Source organism: Babylonia areolata, chromosome 23 (genome assembly GCF_041734735.1).
Source record: "Babylonia areolata isolate BAREFJ2019XMU chromosome 23, ASM4173473v1, whole genome shotgun sequence".
Taxonomy (NCBI): domain Eukaryota; kingdom Metazoa; phylum Mollusca; class Gastropoda; order Neogastropoda; family Buccinidae; genus Babylonia; species Babylonia areolata.
In genome coordinates, this window is record NC_134898.1 from 27,356,883 (window position 1) to 27,374,382 (window position 17,500).

The window sequence follows — 17,500 nt, forward strand, 5'->3', positions numbered from 1 at the left end:
CAGCCTACGCTATCTGCTGACGTCAGATCAGTCAGGGCTTCTGACGTCGTAACCTGTAGTAGCGGAACCTCTTCCGACGTCACAACCTTCACAGCCGCCACTTCTGATGTCACCGCCCTCACAGCCGCGAGAGACGGACACGGGCCAGAAACGTGTGTGGGGAGAGGGCCCCCGAAGCGGTCCACGTGTCGAAACAACCGTGTGAGACAAACCAGTGCTGGTGAAGATGCTGACACCCCTGGTCGATCCGCACGACCTGCCACAGGTGAACCAGGTATGCTTGCTTCTTGCATACACCTGTATGTTTGTGTTCTGTGTGTGAGTATGTGTGTGTGAAAGAGAAAGAAAAGGAGAGAGAGAGAGAGGGAGGAGAGAGAGGGAGAGAGAGCGGGGGAGAGAGAGAACCAGGTATGCTTGGTTCTTGCATACACATGTATGTTTGTGTTCTGTGTGTGAGTATGTGTGTGAAAGAGAAAGAAAAGGACAGAGAGGGAGGGAGGGGAGAGTGAGAGAGAGAGAGGGAGAACGAACAAACGAACGAACGAAAATTTATTTTACGAGGGCAAAGGAGTAAGCACAAAGTAATTGTTTACATCCGGCCCTCTGGGCAAGAATAATAATTGAGAGAAGAAAAAAAAAAGCAAAAAAAGCGAGAGTCAATTTCACAACAGCAACATCAAAATTACATAAGCATGTACAAACATAAGCATAGATACTTATGTACAATGCAATAATACTATAAATAAATAGCAACAAGGACAATAGGGACGGAGCGTGGTGAAGAGAGAGGGAGAGAGAGAGAGAGAGAGAGAGAGAGAAGGATGAGGAGGGAGCAAGAGCGACGGAGAGAGAGGGAGGGAGGGAGGGCGAGAGAGAGAAGGATGAGGAGGGAGCAAGAGCGACGGAGAGAGAGGGAGGGAGGGAGGGTGAGAGAGAGAGAGAAGGATGAGGAGGGAGCAAGAGCGACGGAGAGAGAGGGAGGGAGGGCGAGAGAGAGAAGGATGAGGAGGGAGCAAGAGCGACGGACAGAGAGGGAGGGAGGGAGGGCGAGAGAGAGAAGGATGAAGAGGGAGCAAGAGCGACGGAGAGAGAGGGAGGGAGGAAGGGCGAGAGAGAGAAGGATGAGGAGGGAGCAAGAGCGACGGAGCGAGAGAGAGGGAGGAGGGTGAGAGAGAGAGAGAAGGATGAGGAGGGAACAAGAGCGACGGAGAGAGAGGGAGGGAGGGAGGGCGAGAGAGAGAAGGATGAGGAGGGAGCAAGAGCGACGGAGCAGAGAGGGAGGGAGGGAGGGCGAGAGAGAGAAGGATGAGGAGGGGAGCAAGAGCGACGGAGAGAGAGGAGGGAGGGAGGTGAGGAGAGAGAGAGAAGGATGAGGAGGGAGCAAGAGCGACGGAGAGAGAGGAGGGGGAGGGAGGGAGGGAGGGCGAGAGAGAGAAGGATGAGGAGGGAGCAAGAGCGACGGAGAGAGAGGGGGGGAGGGAGGAGGGAGGGAGGGCGAGAGAGAGAAGGATGAGGAGGGAGCAAGAGCGACGGAGAGAGAGGGAGGGAGGGAGGGCGAGAGAGAGAAGGATGAGGAGGGAGCAAGAGCGACGGAGAGAGAGAGGGAGGGAAGGAGGGTGAGAGAGAGAGAGAAGGATGAGGAGGGAGCAAGAGCGACGGAGAGAGAGGGAGAGAGGGAGGGTGAGAGAGAGAGAGAAGGATGAGGAGGGAGCAAGAGCGACGGAGAGAGAGGGAGGGAGGGAGGGTGAGAGAGAGAGAGAGAGAGAGAAGGATGAGGAGGGAGCAAGAGCGACGGAGAGAGAGAGGGGGGGAAGGAGGGTGAGAGAGAGAGAAGGATGAGGAGGGAGCAAGAGCGACGGAGAGAGAGGGAGGGAGGGAGGGCGAGAGAGAGAAGGATGAGGAGGGAGCAAGAGCGACGGAGAGAGAGAGGGAGGGAAGGAGGGTGAGAGAGAGAGAGAAGGATGAGGAGGGAGCAAGAGCGACGGAGAGAGAGAGGGAGGGAAGGAGGGTGAGAGAGAGAGAGAAGGATGAGGAGGGAGCAAGAGCGACGGAGAGAGAGGGAGGGAGGGAGGGCGAGAGAGAGAAGGATGAGGAGGGAGCAAGAGCGACGGAGAGAGAGGGAGGGAGGGAGGGCGAGAGAGAGAAGGATGAGGAGGGAGCAAGAGCGACGGAGAGAGAGGGAGGGAGGGAGGGCGAGAGAGAGAAGGATGAGGAGGGAGCAAGAGCGACGGAGAGAGAGGGAGGGAGGGAGGGCGAGAGAGAGAAATGCATCAAACCCATTATCTCTATGACTGTAGCCTTCAGCAGGGACATGTTGCTCAGACCAGAAGCCGACAATCTCAGTCTATGTTCCTTTCGGGTTTCATGGCCTGTCGACAATCCATATGCGTGACACCACAAAGCCTGAGCTATGAGGTATAAGTACAGAAGGGAGATTAATTAAGGAAATGTACCAACAAAATATCAACAGAAGCACCAAAGCATTCACAAGAACGATCACTCACTGGTGCACTGATTGACACGTTTTCAGTTGCAGAGTTGCTTTGTCAGTTCCGGACAGCTGAAGATCCGGTACATGGCCGTACTGTCACACAGAGAAGACTCTGTGTGTGTGTGTGTGTGTGTGTGTGTGTGTGTGTGGTGTGTGTGTGTGTGTGTGTGTGTGTGTGTGTGTGTGTGTTGTGTGTGTGTGTGTGTGTGTGTGTGTGTGTGTGGTGTGTGTGTGTGTGTGTGTGTGCGTGTGTGTGTGTGGTGTGTGTGTGTGTGTGTGTGTGTGTGTGTGTGTGTGTGTGTGTGGTGTGTGTGTGTGTGTGTGTGTGTGTGTGTGTGTGTGTGTGTGTGTTTTAAGGGAAATCTGACATTTTTGTCATCAGAGATGACTGGACTAAACTGAGTCCATCCTTTTTTTGTGTCTGTTGTGTTTCCTGTACTTGATTATGTACATTCTTGCCTGTTCATGATTCTATGCTGACTGTTTGATATTGTGTGTGTGTGTGTGTGTGTGTGTGTGTGTGTGTGTGTGTGTGTGTGTGTGTGTGTGTGTGTGTGTGTGTGTGTGTGTGTGTGTGTGTGTGTGTGTGTGTGTGTGTGTGTGTGTGTGTGTGTAAATTTTGTTCTGTGGGTTTTCTCCTCGTGTTTTCTGTCATTGTCTCTTGTCCTTCGGGTTCGTCGCCTTTTATCTTCTGACTTCATCTTCAGAACTGCAGCTTGTTCTGTTGTTGTCTTGGGCTTATTCCTCCATCCTGCCGATGCATTTCATCTCCTTCCTCTGGTTCTTCCACTGGTTGTTGCCCGGTGTCCTGTTTTCATCGTAAGAAAGGACGGACAGTTGTGTGTGCCTCTTTCATGCAGTTCGTGGAATTATTTATCTTTGTCATTCCATGTGCCGACATCATCAGTGTTTTTCATTTCTTTGGTTGCAGAGACGAAGCGGTCTTGCTACAGATGCCCTGTGTGCCATCAGCCCTTCTCTTCACACACCGCTGTCCGATGTCACGTCGCCAGTTGTCGCCTTTGTCACGTTAGTTGTTCTGGGAAGTCTGACTCTCTGAACTCTTCCTCATCTGTTGGTGAGCACGTGCTTCCAGAACGCCGAGCACGAGGACGGAAATGTGAGCAGTCAACTTGCCACGCACGTGCTGATTGTGACGGTGCCCTGGTGCAGAGCAGGCCGCTGGAGAAACACGGCACTGACGTCCACGTCACCAAGTCTGACCATCAACAGGAACACTGGGACAGATTTGTGCAGAAGAAAAATGGGATGGGCTGTCCAGAGGAAGGCGCCGTGACCACGACATGTCAAAGATCTTGTACCACGTTCCAACAGAAGAAACACTGTGAGATGAAAGAGCACAAAAAAGATCTGTGTGAACTGTGCGCAGTGGGTCCTAAACCATGCGGTCTTCAAAGAGGGTTTCTGGTCAGGGGGTCACGAAGTAAACCCGGCAGGAAACTTCCAGCTGTGCTGGGCAGAAGGCAGAAAGTTGTCCGTAGAATCCTAAACAGAGTCAAGGTTTGTCTGACGGAGAAAACACAACGGTGCAGACTATTGTCACCAAAGTCAGTGATCAATGAGGACTCGCCAACGCTTCAGTGCAGACCTGCTCGGGATATGGTTGTCTCCTCATCAATACGTCTGTCCACAGAGTGTTCTGATTCTGATAGGCTTGCCACTTGTAACTGGAACTGTGCCACACCTCTTTCTGAAGCACGTGTGGAGGAAGAGAAATCACAACAACAATGTCTTAAAGACCAACCATCCGGCACCTTGTTGCCGCATAAAACAACGTCTGTGAACAAGACAGGTATCAGTACATCAGTCTTCCAACCAGTGTCGCCAAGACACGTCAATGCAATGAAAAGCAAACCGGGCAACATTCGTTCATTTCAAGGTGACAGTGTCATCAGTAGTAAAGAGAACCAAATCCTTCAGGCATTAAATCAGAGAAGCATGGACTGTACAGTGCGTGCGGGAAACTGCATGGAGTTGAATGGCAGTCATACAGAGAACATGGCTGAGGAAACACCGCTGATCACCCATTCAAAGCTGTGTGATGCTTCAGTTTTTCTGCAGAAAGAAAACAACTGTTTGAAATCGTTCAGACCATGTTCAAATACTTTGGCTATGCATCCTTCTCTTCATGCTGGTGAACATTTGTCACTTGCTCACAGCATAGAAATGTTCTCAGATGTGATGACAGAAAAGGTTGAGACACATACTCGTTGTGTTCTCCCCTCAAAGAACCAGTCAGGTCAAAGTAGTCGTGCTTCAGTAGAAGAGGAAGCCGACCATGTGTCAGGTCATTACGGGGAGAACAGAGAAGAAAAAAGTGTTTCAAGTCATAAGAAAGAGGCAGAAAGAGAAGCGAAATCTGTTTTAAGGCGCGGGGAAGAGACACTGGCAGAAGAGAACTGTGTTCCAAGTCATGACAAAAGTACATCAGAGGAGAATGATTGTGTAACAAGTGGTGCCATACCAGCAACAGCGAAACCTGCTTCACGTCAAGAGGAGGAGGAGGAAGAGGTCGCAGTGGAGAAGTGTGTTTCAAGTCATGAGAAAAAGACTATAGGGGCTGTGTCAAGTCCACAGCCATCACACAGCGTTGTTCTCTCACTCTCCTCGTCCATCACGCGTCAGCACAGCGGTGCCAGTGACAACACGCACACTGACTCCAGTGACACCACACACACTGACTCCGGTGACAACAAGCACACTGACTCCAGTGACACCACACACACTGACTCCGGTGACAACAAGCACACTGACTCCAGTGACACCTCATACACCAGAACCAGTGGTACGAGTCACAGCCACACTGACACCTGGCAGAGTGATCACATCAGCGTCAAGCATGACGGCACTGGTGACGTCAGAGAGACAGAGCTGAGAGCCAGGGAGCAGACACTGCAGCACAAAGAACGGGAACTCCGCCAGCGTGAACTGGCCATTGGCAGACAGAGTCATCTTGTCCAACAACTTGTCAGGGGCCAGCACTCTCCAGGTCTGTCTGACCCTGACCATGCTTACTGTGGTGACAGGTCAAGAGAGGGCAGCTCGCTGATTGCACAGCAAGTGTTGGCCACATACTCAGCATTGAGTAAGATGATGAGTCCACAGCAAGCCTTGGCCATGTACACGGCACTGAGCAAGGCAATGAACAGAAAACAGAATGGTCGTAAACCACCAGTCTCTAGACATACCGCACCCAAGTCTTCATCCACTGCATGTACTACGTTACATCCATCCACCAGCACGGCTCCAGCTTCAGATCTGGAACAGCATGGACAGACCCAGCATGCAGAAACAGTGACTGGAAGTGGTGGAGGACAGACCACGGAACCACAGCCACAGGAACGACACTCTGTGCAAGCTCCTCCCATCCAGAACACAGGGCGCGCATTCAGTGCTGCTCCACAAACGTCTCTTCCCACTTCAGCAACAACCACTGTGAGCAATATTACTATGTCATTGTCCCACTCTGTCTGCAATGCACCATCCACAGGTCAGTGCTCTTTAGTTCCCCATGCAACAGCTTCTCCAAACCAGCACCAAATGTCTCCCACGTCTTCAACAGACAGGGGACCATGCTCAACATCACTCCCCCATACTGTACAGGGCATGGGTTTCTTGCAGGAAATGATGAAGATGGCACCCAAAATGCCAGCGAGCGCTAAGTGTTTTCTGCCAAGGTCTGAACAAAAGACGTCACCTTCTGCCTTGCCTGCTCGTGTTGGTGTTACTGTCAATGGCACTGGTGGGGTTCTGTCACAGATGGCAAAATCATCACAGGGCTGGACAGCTTGCACACAACAGAAGACGACTGGGTATATGTCAGGTGGCAGAATGACAGAGAAGGTATCTTCTCCCCTTGTAAGAGTTCCTATTCAGGAAATGGAAAGGCTGTTAGCACTGACCAATCACAATGATCCATTGAAAAAATCCAGATCAACACCTCCGCTTCATTCCTGTGAAAGAAGCTGCCAGATGTCAGGGGTCACTGAGACAGCTGACGACGTGATGACACCACGGCTGTCCCGGCAGAGTCCTGTCAGCAGCCCCAGCCTTCGGCCCATGCCTCCCCTCGTTGCAGCTTCCGCTTCTAACTATGACGCATCAGCCAGTCAAGCTTCTGCCTCTGCTCATCATACACCTCACTGCTGCCTGAACACGCAGGATTCTAACGCAGCTGATGACACACGACCCTTAGACTTGACCATTAACACCTGCAGCAAAGCATTAGGCTCTGGGCTTGAGAACTCTGGAGTCAGATCTGTTGACACCAAAGAGCCATCACCGAACCAAGTTCGTTCACCAAGAAACCAGAGTACTTTGAACCAACCTTTCAGTTCACCGAAAGAACTCGGTATAGAATGCCAGAGCTCTACGAAGCCGCCAACAGTTAATCACCAGCCTGTAGAGATACATCCTGTAAGGACAAGTTCATCCCAAGAAAATGGAACCGCCGAGTTGCAGCCGATGACAAGCAAACAATCTGATCATAGTTTACTTCTTACTGACATGAAGAAACCATCACACGAGACAGACATGTTCTCATCACTGCCCAGTGGCTATGTTCAGAGCTCACAGGTCTGCCCACCTGCCGACACAGACAGTCTCAGACTGCGACAGGTCAGAGACAGGGTAGCCCTTCATAGCACGGAGCCTCCTTATGCCAGCAGGTTGCCATGGGAACGGCAGCAGGCAGCTAACAATCTTCCTGTGTGTTGGGCTCCTGGATTCTGCGTCCCGCCTTCCTTCGTGCCCTCTTGCCATGCCCCTCTCCTGCTGCCCCCTCTACACCCTCCCCCACCCCCTGTCCACCCCAAGCCACAGGAGCCAGCAATAGGTGTGCCAGCAACAGGTGTGCCAGCAACAGGTGTGCCAGCAAGTCTGTTTTTAGCAACAGGTGCGCCACGAAGTCTGTTTTCAGCACCAGGTGCGCCAGCCAGTGCATTACCGACAGTCAATGGCGAGATGGATGCTGCAGACCCCATGAAGTCGAGGAGGACTGCTGCAAGGTCAGTGTGTTCACCTGAGAAGACAGAGGGACAGTTTCAGTTTCAGTTTCAGTTTCTCAAGGAGGCGTCACTGCGTTCGGACAAATCCATACACGCTACACCACATCTGTTGAGCAGATGCCTGACCAGCAGCATAACCCAACGCGCTTAGTCAGGCCTTGAGTGCATGCTTACATATTTGTGTACCTATGAAAGTGGATTTCATTTTACGTAATTTCGCCAGAGGACAACACTCTCGTTGCCATGGGTTCTTTTTCAGTGCGCCAAGTGCGTGCTGCACACGGGACCTCGGTTTATCGTCTCATCCGAAAGACTAGACGCTCAGTTTGATTTTCCAGTCAAACTTAGGAGAAAGGGCGAGAGCGGGATTCGAACCCACACCCTCACGGACTCTCTGTATTGGCAGCTGAGCGTCTTAACCATTCTGCCACCTTCCTCCTAAGGGGGACAGACAGGTATTAAGAACCCTGTTTTTCTGTCCCCTGCTGGAAACCCTTTCACACCGCAATAACTAGTTTCCTTGTCACCACCATCACCAGCTTTCCATATCATCACCAACACAGTTTCCAAGTCATCACCATCACCGGTTTTCCTGTCGTCATCATCACTGGTTTCCATGTCATCAACACCACTTGCATTTCATGCCACCATCGTCACTAATTTCCCTATCATCACCATCACTGGTTTCCATGTCATCTCCATCACTGGTTTCCATGCCATCTCCATCACTGGTTTCCATGCCATCTCCATCACTGGTTTCCATGTCATCACCATTACTAGTTTGCATGTCATCGTCACCACTTGCATTTCACTAATTTCCCTATCATCACCATCAATTGTTTTTCATACCATCACCATCGCTTGTTTTTGTTTTATTTTATGTCATCACCATCACTGGCTTCCATGTCAACACCATGACTGGTTTCCCTGTCATCACCATCACTAGTTTCTTTGTCATCAACATCACTAGTTTCTTTGTCACCATCATCACTTATGTCATTGGCATCATCATCACCAGTTTCCTAGTCGTCATCATCGTTATCATCCTCAGTTTCCTTGTCGCCATCATCACTAGTTTCCTTGTCATCGTCATCACCAGTTTCCTTATCAGCATCATCATCATCATCATCATCATCACCAGTTTCCTGCCATCACAAGCTTACAGTTATAACCATCACTGGTTTCCTTGTCATCATAATCACAAGTATCCTTGTCATCTTGATCACCAGTTTCTCTGTGATCTCCAGTTTCTCTGCCATCACTATCGCCACCATCATCACAATTTCCCTGCCATCACCATCACTACCATCATCACAACTTCCCTGCCATCACCATCACCACCATCATCAACCAGTTTCCCTGCCATCACCATCACCACCATCATCAACCAGTTTCCCTGCCATCACCATCACCACCATCATCACCAGTTTCCCTGCCATCACCACCATCGTCATCACCAGTTTCCCTGCGATCATCACCATCATCATCACCAGTTTCCCTGCCATCACCATCACCACCATCATCACCAGTTTCCCTGTCATCACCATCATCATCACAATTTCCATGCCATCACCATCACCACCATCATCACAATTTCCCTGCCATCACCACCATCATCACAATTTCCCTGCCATCACCATCACCACCATCATCACCAGTTTCCCTGCCATCACCATCACCACCATCATCACCAGTTTCCCTGCCATCACCATCATCATCACCGGTTTCCCTGCCATCACCACCACCATCATCACCAGTTTCCCTGCCATCACCATCATCATCACAATTTCCATGCCATCACCATCACCACCATCATCACCAGTTTCCCTGCCATCACCATCATCATCACAATTTCCATGCCATCACCATCACCACCATCATCACCAATTTCCCTGCCATCACCATCATCATCACAATTTCCATGCCATCACCATCACCACCATCATCACCAATTTCCCTGCCATCACCATCACCATCATCATCTCCAGGGTCCCTGCCATCACCATCACCATCATCATCACCAGTTTCCCTGCCATCACCATCATCATCACCGGTTTCCCTGCCATCACCATCACCACCATCATCACCAGTTTCCCTGCCATCACCATCATCATCACAATTTCCATGCCATCACCATCACCACCATCATCACCAGTTTCCCTGCCATCACCATCATCATCACAATTTCCATGCCATCACCATCACCACCATCATCACCAATTTCCCTGCCATCACCATCACCATCATCATCTCCAGGGTCCCTGCCATCACCATCACCATCATCATCACCAGTTTCCCTGCCATCACCATCATCATCACCGGTTTCCCTGCCATCACCATCACCACCATCATCACCAGTTTCCCTGCCATCACCATCATCATCACAATTTCCATGCCATCACCATCACCACCATCATCACCAGTTTCCCTGTCATCATCATCACCAGTTTCTCTGCCATCACCATCACCACCATCATCTCCAGGGTCCCTGCCATCACCATCACCATCATCATCACCAGTTTCCCTGTCATCACCATCACCATCACCATCACCAGTTTCCCTGTCATCACCATCACCACCATCATCACCAGTTTCCCTGCCATCACCATCACCATCATCATCTCCAGGGTCCCTGCCATCACAGTCACTCAAGTCCCTGTCTCTCTGTGCCAGGTTCCCGTGGTCAGAAGGGGTCAGTCCCGCGGTGTCGGTGCCCCCAGTCCTGTGGACATCCACAGGCCCCCACGTGCTGCCCACACCCTCCCTGTCCTGGGCAGCCCCTCCAGCACTACCCATACCAGCAGCACTTGGTCCACAGACCTACCCAACCTTCAACACATCCTCTTTCGCCATGCCCAGTTCTCTGCATCGTCCACCTCAAGCCTGTCCCCGTTCACCAAACGGCTGTAGGAAGCCTCACAGTAATGGCTGTGGTGATCCGAAACTCACGAGGATCACCCAGCAGCGAACTCCTCAGCCGTCTCCACTCAAAAACACCAAGCTCAAAGGTAGAAGGCGTCAAGGTGTGAGAAAGGAGAGAGACATTGATGCAGGTGAGGTAGGGAGGAATGAGGGAGAAGGGGAGGTGGTGGCCTGGCTGCGGGAACAGACTCAGCGCCAACAGCAGCTGCTGGACATTCTGAGGGAAAGACGGCGACAGCGACGTCAGAGGTAGAACAAAACGTTCAGGAGACTGGGACCAGCAGTGCCGGCCTTGCAACACAGTGGGTTACACCGACTGGTGGACATTGAACAGCTTCTGCAATGACTGAACAGTCAGATTATGAAGCAGCATTCTCTGTTGCTGACCTTGCATCACAAAGTTCATTCATGAAGCCGGATTAGCAGCGGTCTGTGTGCTTCTTCTGGAACGTCTATGTGAATCCACTTTTTTTTTCTTTTTCTTTTTTTTTTTTTTTTTTCCTTTTTTTTTTTTTTTCGTTTGACTCATTCCTTCACAGCTTGTCTTTCATCGACGGTGGTTTCCCACTTGTGTCAATGGCAGTACGGGTCAGGTTTCTATTTTTGTGCGTTTCTGTAGTGGAGGCGTGGACGTGTGATCGCTCGAGGGCATGTCTCAAGTGGCCACAGTGGCTGGCGACACAATGGTTGACATGAAAGGTGGAACCAACAGGAAGGAGATAGGGCGGACAATGGGAAGTAGTGCAGAGTGCAGACACGGAGGCCAGGGTCAAGAGTATAGTTACACAGCAAATGGAGAGACAAGTAAAGGTACAGGCACATTAAATAGATTGTACACATATCCAGCAGAAGGCACATGCATGCAGCTCATGGCATAGGCACATTAAACAGATTGTACACATATCCAGCAGAAGGCACATGTATGCAACTCATGGCATAGGCACATTAAATAGATTGTACACATATCCAGCAGAAGGCACATGTATGCAGCTCATGGCACAGGCACATTAAATAGATTGTACACATATCCAGCAGAAGGCACATGTATGCAGCTCATGGCATAGGCACATTAAATAGATTGTACACATATCCAGCAGAAGGCACAGGTATGCAGCTCATGGCATAGGCACATTAAATAGATTGTACACATATCCAGCAGAAGGCACATGTATGCAGCTCATGGCATAGGCACATCAGAGAGGACAAACACAGCAAGCAGAGGCTCACAGGATGTCTGTCACATGAGCTGCTGTATCACCCATGGTGTCCTACAAACTCATGCTACAATTACAGTATCCTTGTCATCCACATGGGACGTTACAGTAGCTGTGGTATTCATAGCGTCACGTGGTTCTCATATTAAAAATCCTCTGTCATCCCCCTGTATCTTGCAACACTTCAGAAGCTGTGTTGTTCAGGTTGTCACTTGAAAATACAATAGCTGCTCAATCATTTGGCATTTTAATAGTTATGTCATCCATCGTGCCGCATAAAATTAGAATACTTCCATTAACGGTTATCATGAGATTCGCACTGGCTCCTTTAGCATGTAAGCCATTTTTCTTCTTATGTATTCGTAGGCTACTGCTTCCACGTTCACTCGTATGTGCGAGTGAGTTTTTGAGTACATGACCGTATATACTACCCCGCCATGTAGGCAGCCATACTTCTTTTTCGGGGGGGTGGAGGGTGTGTGTGTGCATGCCGAGTATTTTCTTGTTTCCATAATCCACCGAATGCTGACATGGATTACGGGATCTTTAACGTGCGCATTTAATTTACTGCATTCGCTCGCAGGTCTGCACATATGTTGAGGTGGGAAACCAGAGCCGTGACCGAGATTCGAACACAGGAACCTCAGGTTGAAAAGTCAACACTTTAACCTCTCGGCTGTTGCGACCGTCGGCCTGTAAGCCATGAAAAGTAGTGTATTATCCATTGCGTCACATGCCATTGAAATGACTCACTAACCACTGTTCCATATGGTGTTATAGTATCTCTGTTGTTCGTTGAGTCAAATGACATTGAATTAACTCTATTTCTCAGTGTGACATGGGGCTTCAAAAAATTCGCTTGTCTGTAGGGTTATGTCATGCTAAAATAACTCGTCCATTGTGTGATAAGATGTTAAACTATTTTGTCCATTATGTGATACGACCTACGACATTAAGCTATCTCTATTAGTTCATTTTGTGATAGTCCGTTAATCTTACTCTGTTATTCACTGTGTTATATGACTTCATACTCACTATTATTCATTTGTGCCATAGGACGTCAAAATAACTCTTTTTTCTGTGCCAAAGAAAGCCAAGTGACTATTTTCCCTTACGTCACAAGACATGTTTTTATTCATTGTGCCATAGAACGTCAAGAATAACCATTGTTCATTGTGTATCTATATTGTTGACGGCGCAACAGGACGTCAGTTATTATTCACAGTGTCACAGAGCGTTGGGATAAATCTGTTGTTCACTGTGCCATAGGACGTCAGAATGACTTTGTTATTGTGTCATGTGACGTCAAAACAAACATTTTATTCGTTGTGCAAAGGACGTTTGAAGAGTCGTGTTCTTGTTAACTCTTTCCATACGAACGGCGAAAGAGACGACGTTAACAGCGTTTCTCCCCAATTACCACCATCAAAATATTGCAAGCGGAAGGCTCTTACACTGAAGAGGTGAATGTTGACAAATAATACCACAATTCTGACGACGGAAGCTAAAGGTTGGATCATTGAGACACCCACTGGACATCCGAGGGGTCTGTGTAGAGGAGAAGAGAGGACTGGCCGTACTGAGTGAGTTAAAGGCATTTTACTTTGAATTTCCTCACTCCACCCAGGTGTGACTAGGCAGGTATCTGACTTTGGTAGGGTGAGGGTAAAACTGCGGAAGAAGGACTGGTGTCCAGCTTCCTGTGCTGAACACTGGGCGCAGTGGATAAGAATTCACTGCCCCGATAACCCTTAAAGGCTATGGGGCCTTCAACCTTCCTTGATAGTCGATTTTTTTTTTAATAGGAAGTTTCTTCATTAGCAATCGCCACACAACAAATTCTTGATTATCAATTATCGTAGAATGTATCATTTCCTTGTAACCATTGATGTCGTCTGGCATTTTGGCATTTATGCTGGGTCAGACGTGCAGTGTTGCCACAATAAATAGTTATTGTTTTTGATTATTAAACAAAAAAAGTCTTTGAAGTCTTTGGGTGAATTTGTAAACTTAAGTGAGGGCGTAGAGAAAATGCCTTAAGAGTATCTGTGTGTCGTTATGTAAAAGTGAGTACGTTTCTTCTCTCAACCTATATGTTCACTACTATATGAATGTGTTTCCCCTCTTTGTTTAGTATGCCGACTGATAATGTAAATGTCACAACGGACTTTTTGTGTGAAAATCAGACTGCTGTCCATGGGAAAACGCGTTGCTACGATGTAGGACTACCTAGTTTTAGTTCTTTTCTTTTTATTTGCAAGTCTGTTTGTTATACTGTCAAAATAGCTCTTTTGAAAAAAAAAAAGAACAAGAAAAAAAATTGCCAGGACGACTATCTTGATGCCGTTGGTTCTGTTACGTGCGTTTGGCGCATGCTGCACTGGGAACCTTATGTCATCCGAAAGACTGGCGCGGAATGTAAAATACACCGCGCTTCTTTGACGCACTATCGTCCAAAATACTAGCACCCAGACCTCGAGAGAAGGTGACATGGGAAGGGAAGAGTTGTGGCTGGAACCAAAGAACTCTCTCTTGCTGGGCATGTGGTGTGATGGATGACGAGTCCAGTGGCATGACACTGCCTGGAGGCTGATCTGGGCTAGCCTCTACTGACCCGCTTCTTCCGCATTATAACTGAACGGAAGCAAACGTCTGGTAGTTCTACTCTGACAGCCTGAATTGCTGATTCTAACTGGCCCAATTTTACACGAGTGGTCGAGTCATTTCAAGCTAGCCTGTGGAGTCAGTTTTGACTAGCTGGTTTACCCCCGTAGTAATGCCCGGGTTAGTCTTCAGTCAGTTCAGTTGCTCAAAGAGGCGTCACTGCGTTCGGACAAATCCATATACACTACACCACTTGTGCTGAGCAGATATCTGACCAGCAGCGTAACCCAACTAAATATACCCCCCACCCCCTCCCCCGACCCCCACACCCACCTACACACCTACACACACACACACACACACACGCTCACCCCCCTACACACACACACACACACACACACATTCCTTCACATCGAGCATTCAACAATTCAACAACCCCCCCCCCTCTCTCTCTCTCTCTCACACACACACACACACACGCACACACACACACACACACACACACACACACACACACACACACACGCCCACCCCCCTACACGCACACACACACACACACACACACACACACACACACACACACACACACACCTTTTTTCATATCACTCACAACGCGCGCCAGAAAATGAACTGACCCGGAGTCAGTAAGAAACACGGCGAGCACTGCTGAGCATTCAGCAGACTGAGGCAACCTGGAAGTGCAACTGTGGCCCAGTGATAACGCGTCTGCCTTGACAGTGCCGGAGAGAATCCTGAGGGTATGGGATCGAATCCCTCACTCACCAGATTTTTCTTCCGCTCCTTAACTGGGGTGTGTGGGGGCTGGTCATTCCGATGAGACGGTAAACCGAAGTCCCGTGTGCAGCATGCAATTAGCACACGTACAAGAACCCACGACAACATGACGGTTGTCCCTGAAAAAAAAAAGAATTATGTAGAAAAACCCAGTTTGATAAGGAAAACAAAGGAACATGCAGGCAGTGTTTTAATGGGTAGCGCTTTACTGTAGCGACGCGCTCTCCCCGAGGTGAGCAGCCTGAATCAGTTACACACAGATACATTACTTGTCACCAAAAAAAGTAATACATTACAAGGTGGCATTACAGTATTCATTCAAATGAAAGATTTTGTTCTGTCGTGAAGGGTATGTCATCTTTTATTATTATCATTATTATTATTGTTATTATTATTAGTAGTAGTAGTTGTAGTAGTAATCTGATTGTTTTACTTCTTTGTTTAGTGTTTGAAAAGTCCCCCATGGGATTTTCAAGATTCGTCAACATGATGTGGATGAGGGTGAGAATGAGGATGAAGATCAGTATCAGTATCAGTAGCTCAAGGAGGCGTCACTGCGTTCGGACAAATCCATATACGCTACACCACATCTGCCAAGTAGATTGATGCCTGACCAGCAGCGTAACCCAACGCGCTTAGTCAGGCCTTGAGAAAAAAAAAAATAGGAGGATGAAGAAACAGGTGATGATGATGAGAGGAGGAGGAGGAGGAGGAGGAGCAAAATTCAGTGTGAAAGATCGCAGCAACACATGATCACGGGAGACAACTGCAGCCAGAATTATGTGACAATCGGGTTACTTCCCCTAGACTGTCGTCTACATGATCAAATTGGATTCATTCAAACATCGCTCTGTCCGATTGAAAGGGTTTAAGATACTCTGATGTATTTCTCTACGCTTATTATTTTAGAATGTTTGATATTGCTATAATTGTGGGGTTTTTTTCTGTATTTCTTCGCGCCACCCGTTTATCTCCATACCCAGAGAGTGAACTGAATAAACATCTTTGCTTGTTTAGTTGTTCAGTGTCTGTGTGTGTGTGTGTGTGTGTGTGTGTGTGTGTGTGTGTGTGTGTGTGTGTGTGTGTGTGCGTGCGTGCAGTGTGTGTATGCGTGTGTGTGTGTGGGGGGGGGGGGGGCGTGTGCGTGCAGTGTATGTATGTGCATGTGTGTGTGTGTAGGCCGTGTGTGTGTGTGCGCACGCGCGCGCGCTCTCACCTATGAGTGAGATTCATTTGTGTGCACGTGTGCTGTCAGCGTTCGGTGGTTTATGAAAAGAAGAACATACCCAATAGACACACACACCCGCCCCCTCCCGAATACGGAGTAACAGTGTATGGCTGCCTACATGGCAGGGTAATAAACAAACGGTCGTACGCGTAAAAAGTTACATGTCTGTGTGTGTGAGTTAGCGAGTTGGTTAGTAAGTGTGTTTGTGTGTGTGTGTGTGTGTGTGTGTGTGTGTGTGTGTGTGTGTGTGTGCGTGTGTGTGTGCGTGCGCGCGTGCGTGCGTGCGCGTGCGTGTGTGTGTGTGTGTGTGTGTGCATGTCTGAAACCTGACTGAATGACACCGACTACAAGAAACGAATGATGGATATTCATATGTGTGTGTGTGTGTGTGTGTGTGTGTGTGTGTGTGTGTGTGTGTGTGTGTGTGTGTGTGTGAGCGAGAGACAAGACAAGGACAAAGACAAGACAAAATTCTTAATTTCGAGGATAATAGATAGGCACTGGTGTTCTATTTTATATCCAGTCCCCGCCCTGAATATTGTGTACACTACACAATACTAAATGGAAATCAAAGCAAAGTATGGTATTAACAGAAACACAAAGGAGATGGTAAAACACAACAACAAATAAGTATATATATATATAAAAAAAAAGTATATATATATATATATATTCACACACACACACACACACACACACACACACACACACACACACACACACACAGGCACAAGCATAGTGTTAGTAAAATACATAGAAAAAAAAGAACAAAATGAAAGAAACAAACAACCACAACACACACCACACCACAGACCTGAATGGGGGACAGGGAGTGAGGGAGGTTTTCAGTCAATAGTACACAAGTCACAAACAGTATCAATAAAATGAGCAGTTTGCAGAACACATTATGGCATAAGGTGGGAGAAGTAATGTTTTTTGAAGGTGGCTGGGCAATGGTGTTGTTTAATTGTTTCTGGGGGTGAGTTCCATAGGGTGGCGCCTGAGTAAGCCACACTGGATTTGAACAAGTCAATTCTTGGTATTGGGATATAGACTCTGGGGTGCAGGGGGGGTTCCTTTATGAAGTTACAGAAAATTTGTTTATCAATGTTGGCGGTGCATTACCTGTCATGATCTTGTGCATTGTTATTCCTTTGTTTTCCTCTAATCTACGGGTTAGTAGTAGGAGAATATTCACTTGTTTATAGTCTGAGTCCAG

At 48.4% G+C, this 17,500-nt stretch overlaps 1 protein-coding gene across 1 annotated transcript in view; it reads left to right on the plus strand.

Annotated features, from left to right (window-relative positions):
- Positions 1-13,638, plus strand: part of LOC143297787 (uncharacterized) — a 29,516-nt gene extending 15,878 nt beyond the window's left edge. The window contains exons 2-4 of the mRNA XM_076610277.1: positions 1-274; positions 3,423-7,518; positions 10,192-13,638. The exon at positions 1-274 is cut by the window's left edge and continues 1,155 nt beyond it. Coding sequence (XP_076466392.1) covers positions 1-274; positions 3,423-7,518; positions 10,192-10,693 — 4,872 coding nt within the window. The 3' untranslated portion in view covers positions 10,694-13,638. The remainder of the gene's footprint in view (positions 275-3,422; positions 7,519-10,191) is intronic.
- The last annotated feature ends 3,862 nt before the right edge of the window (positions 13,639-17,500 follow it).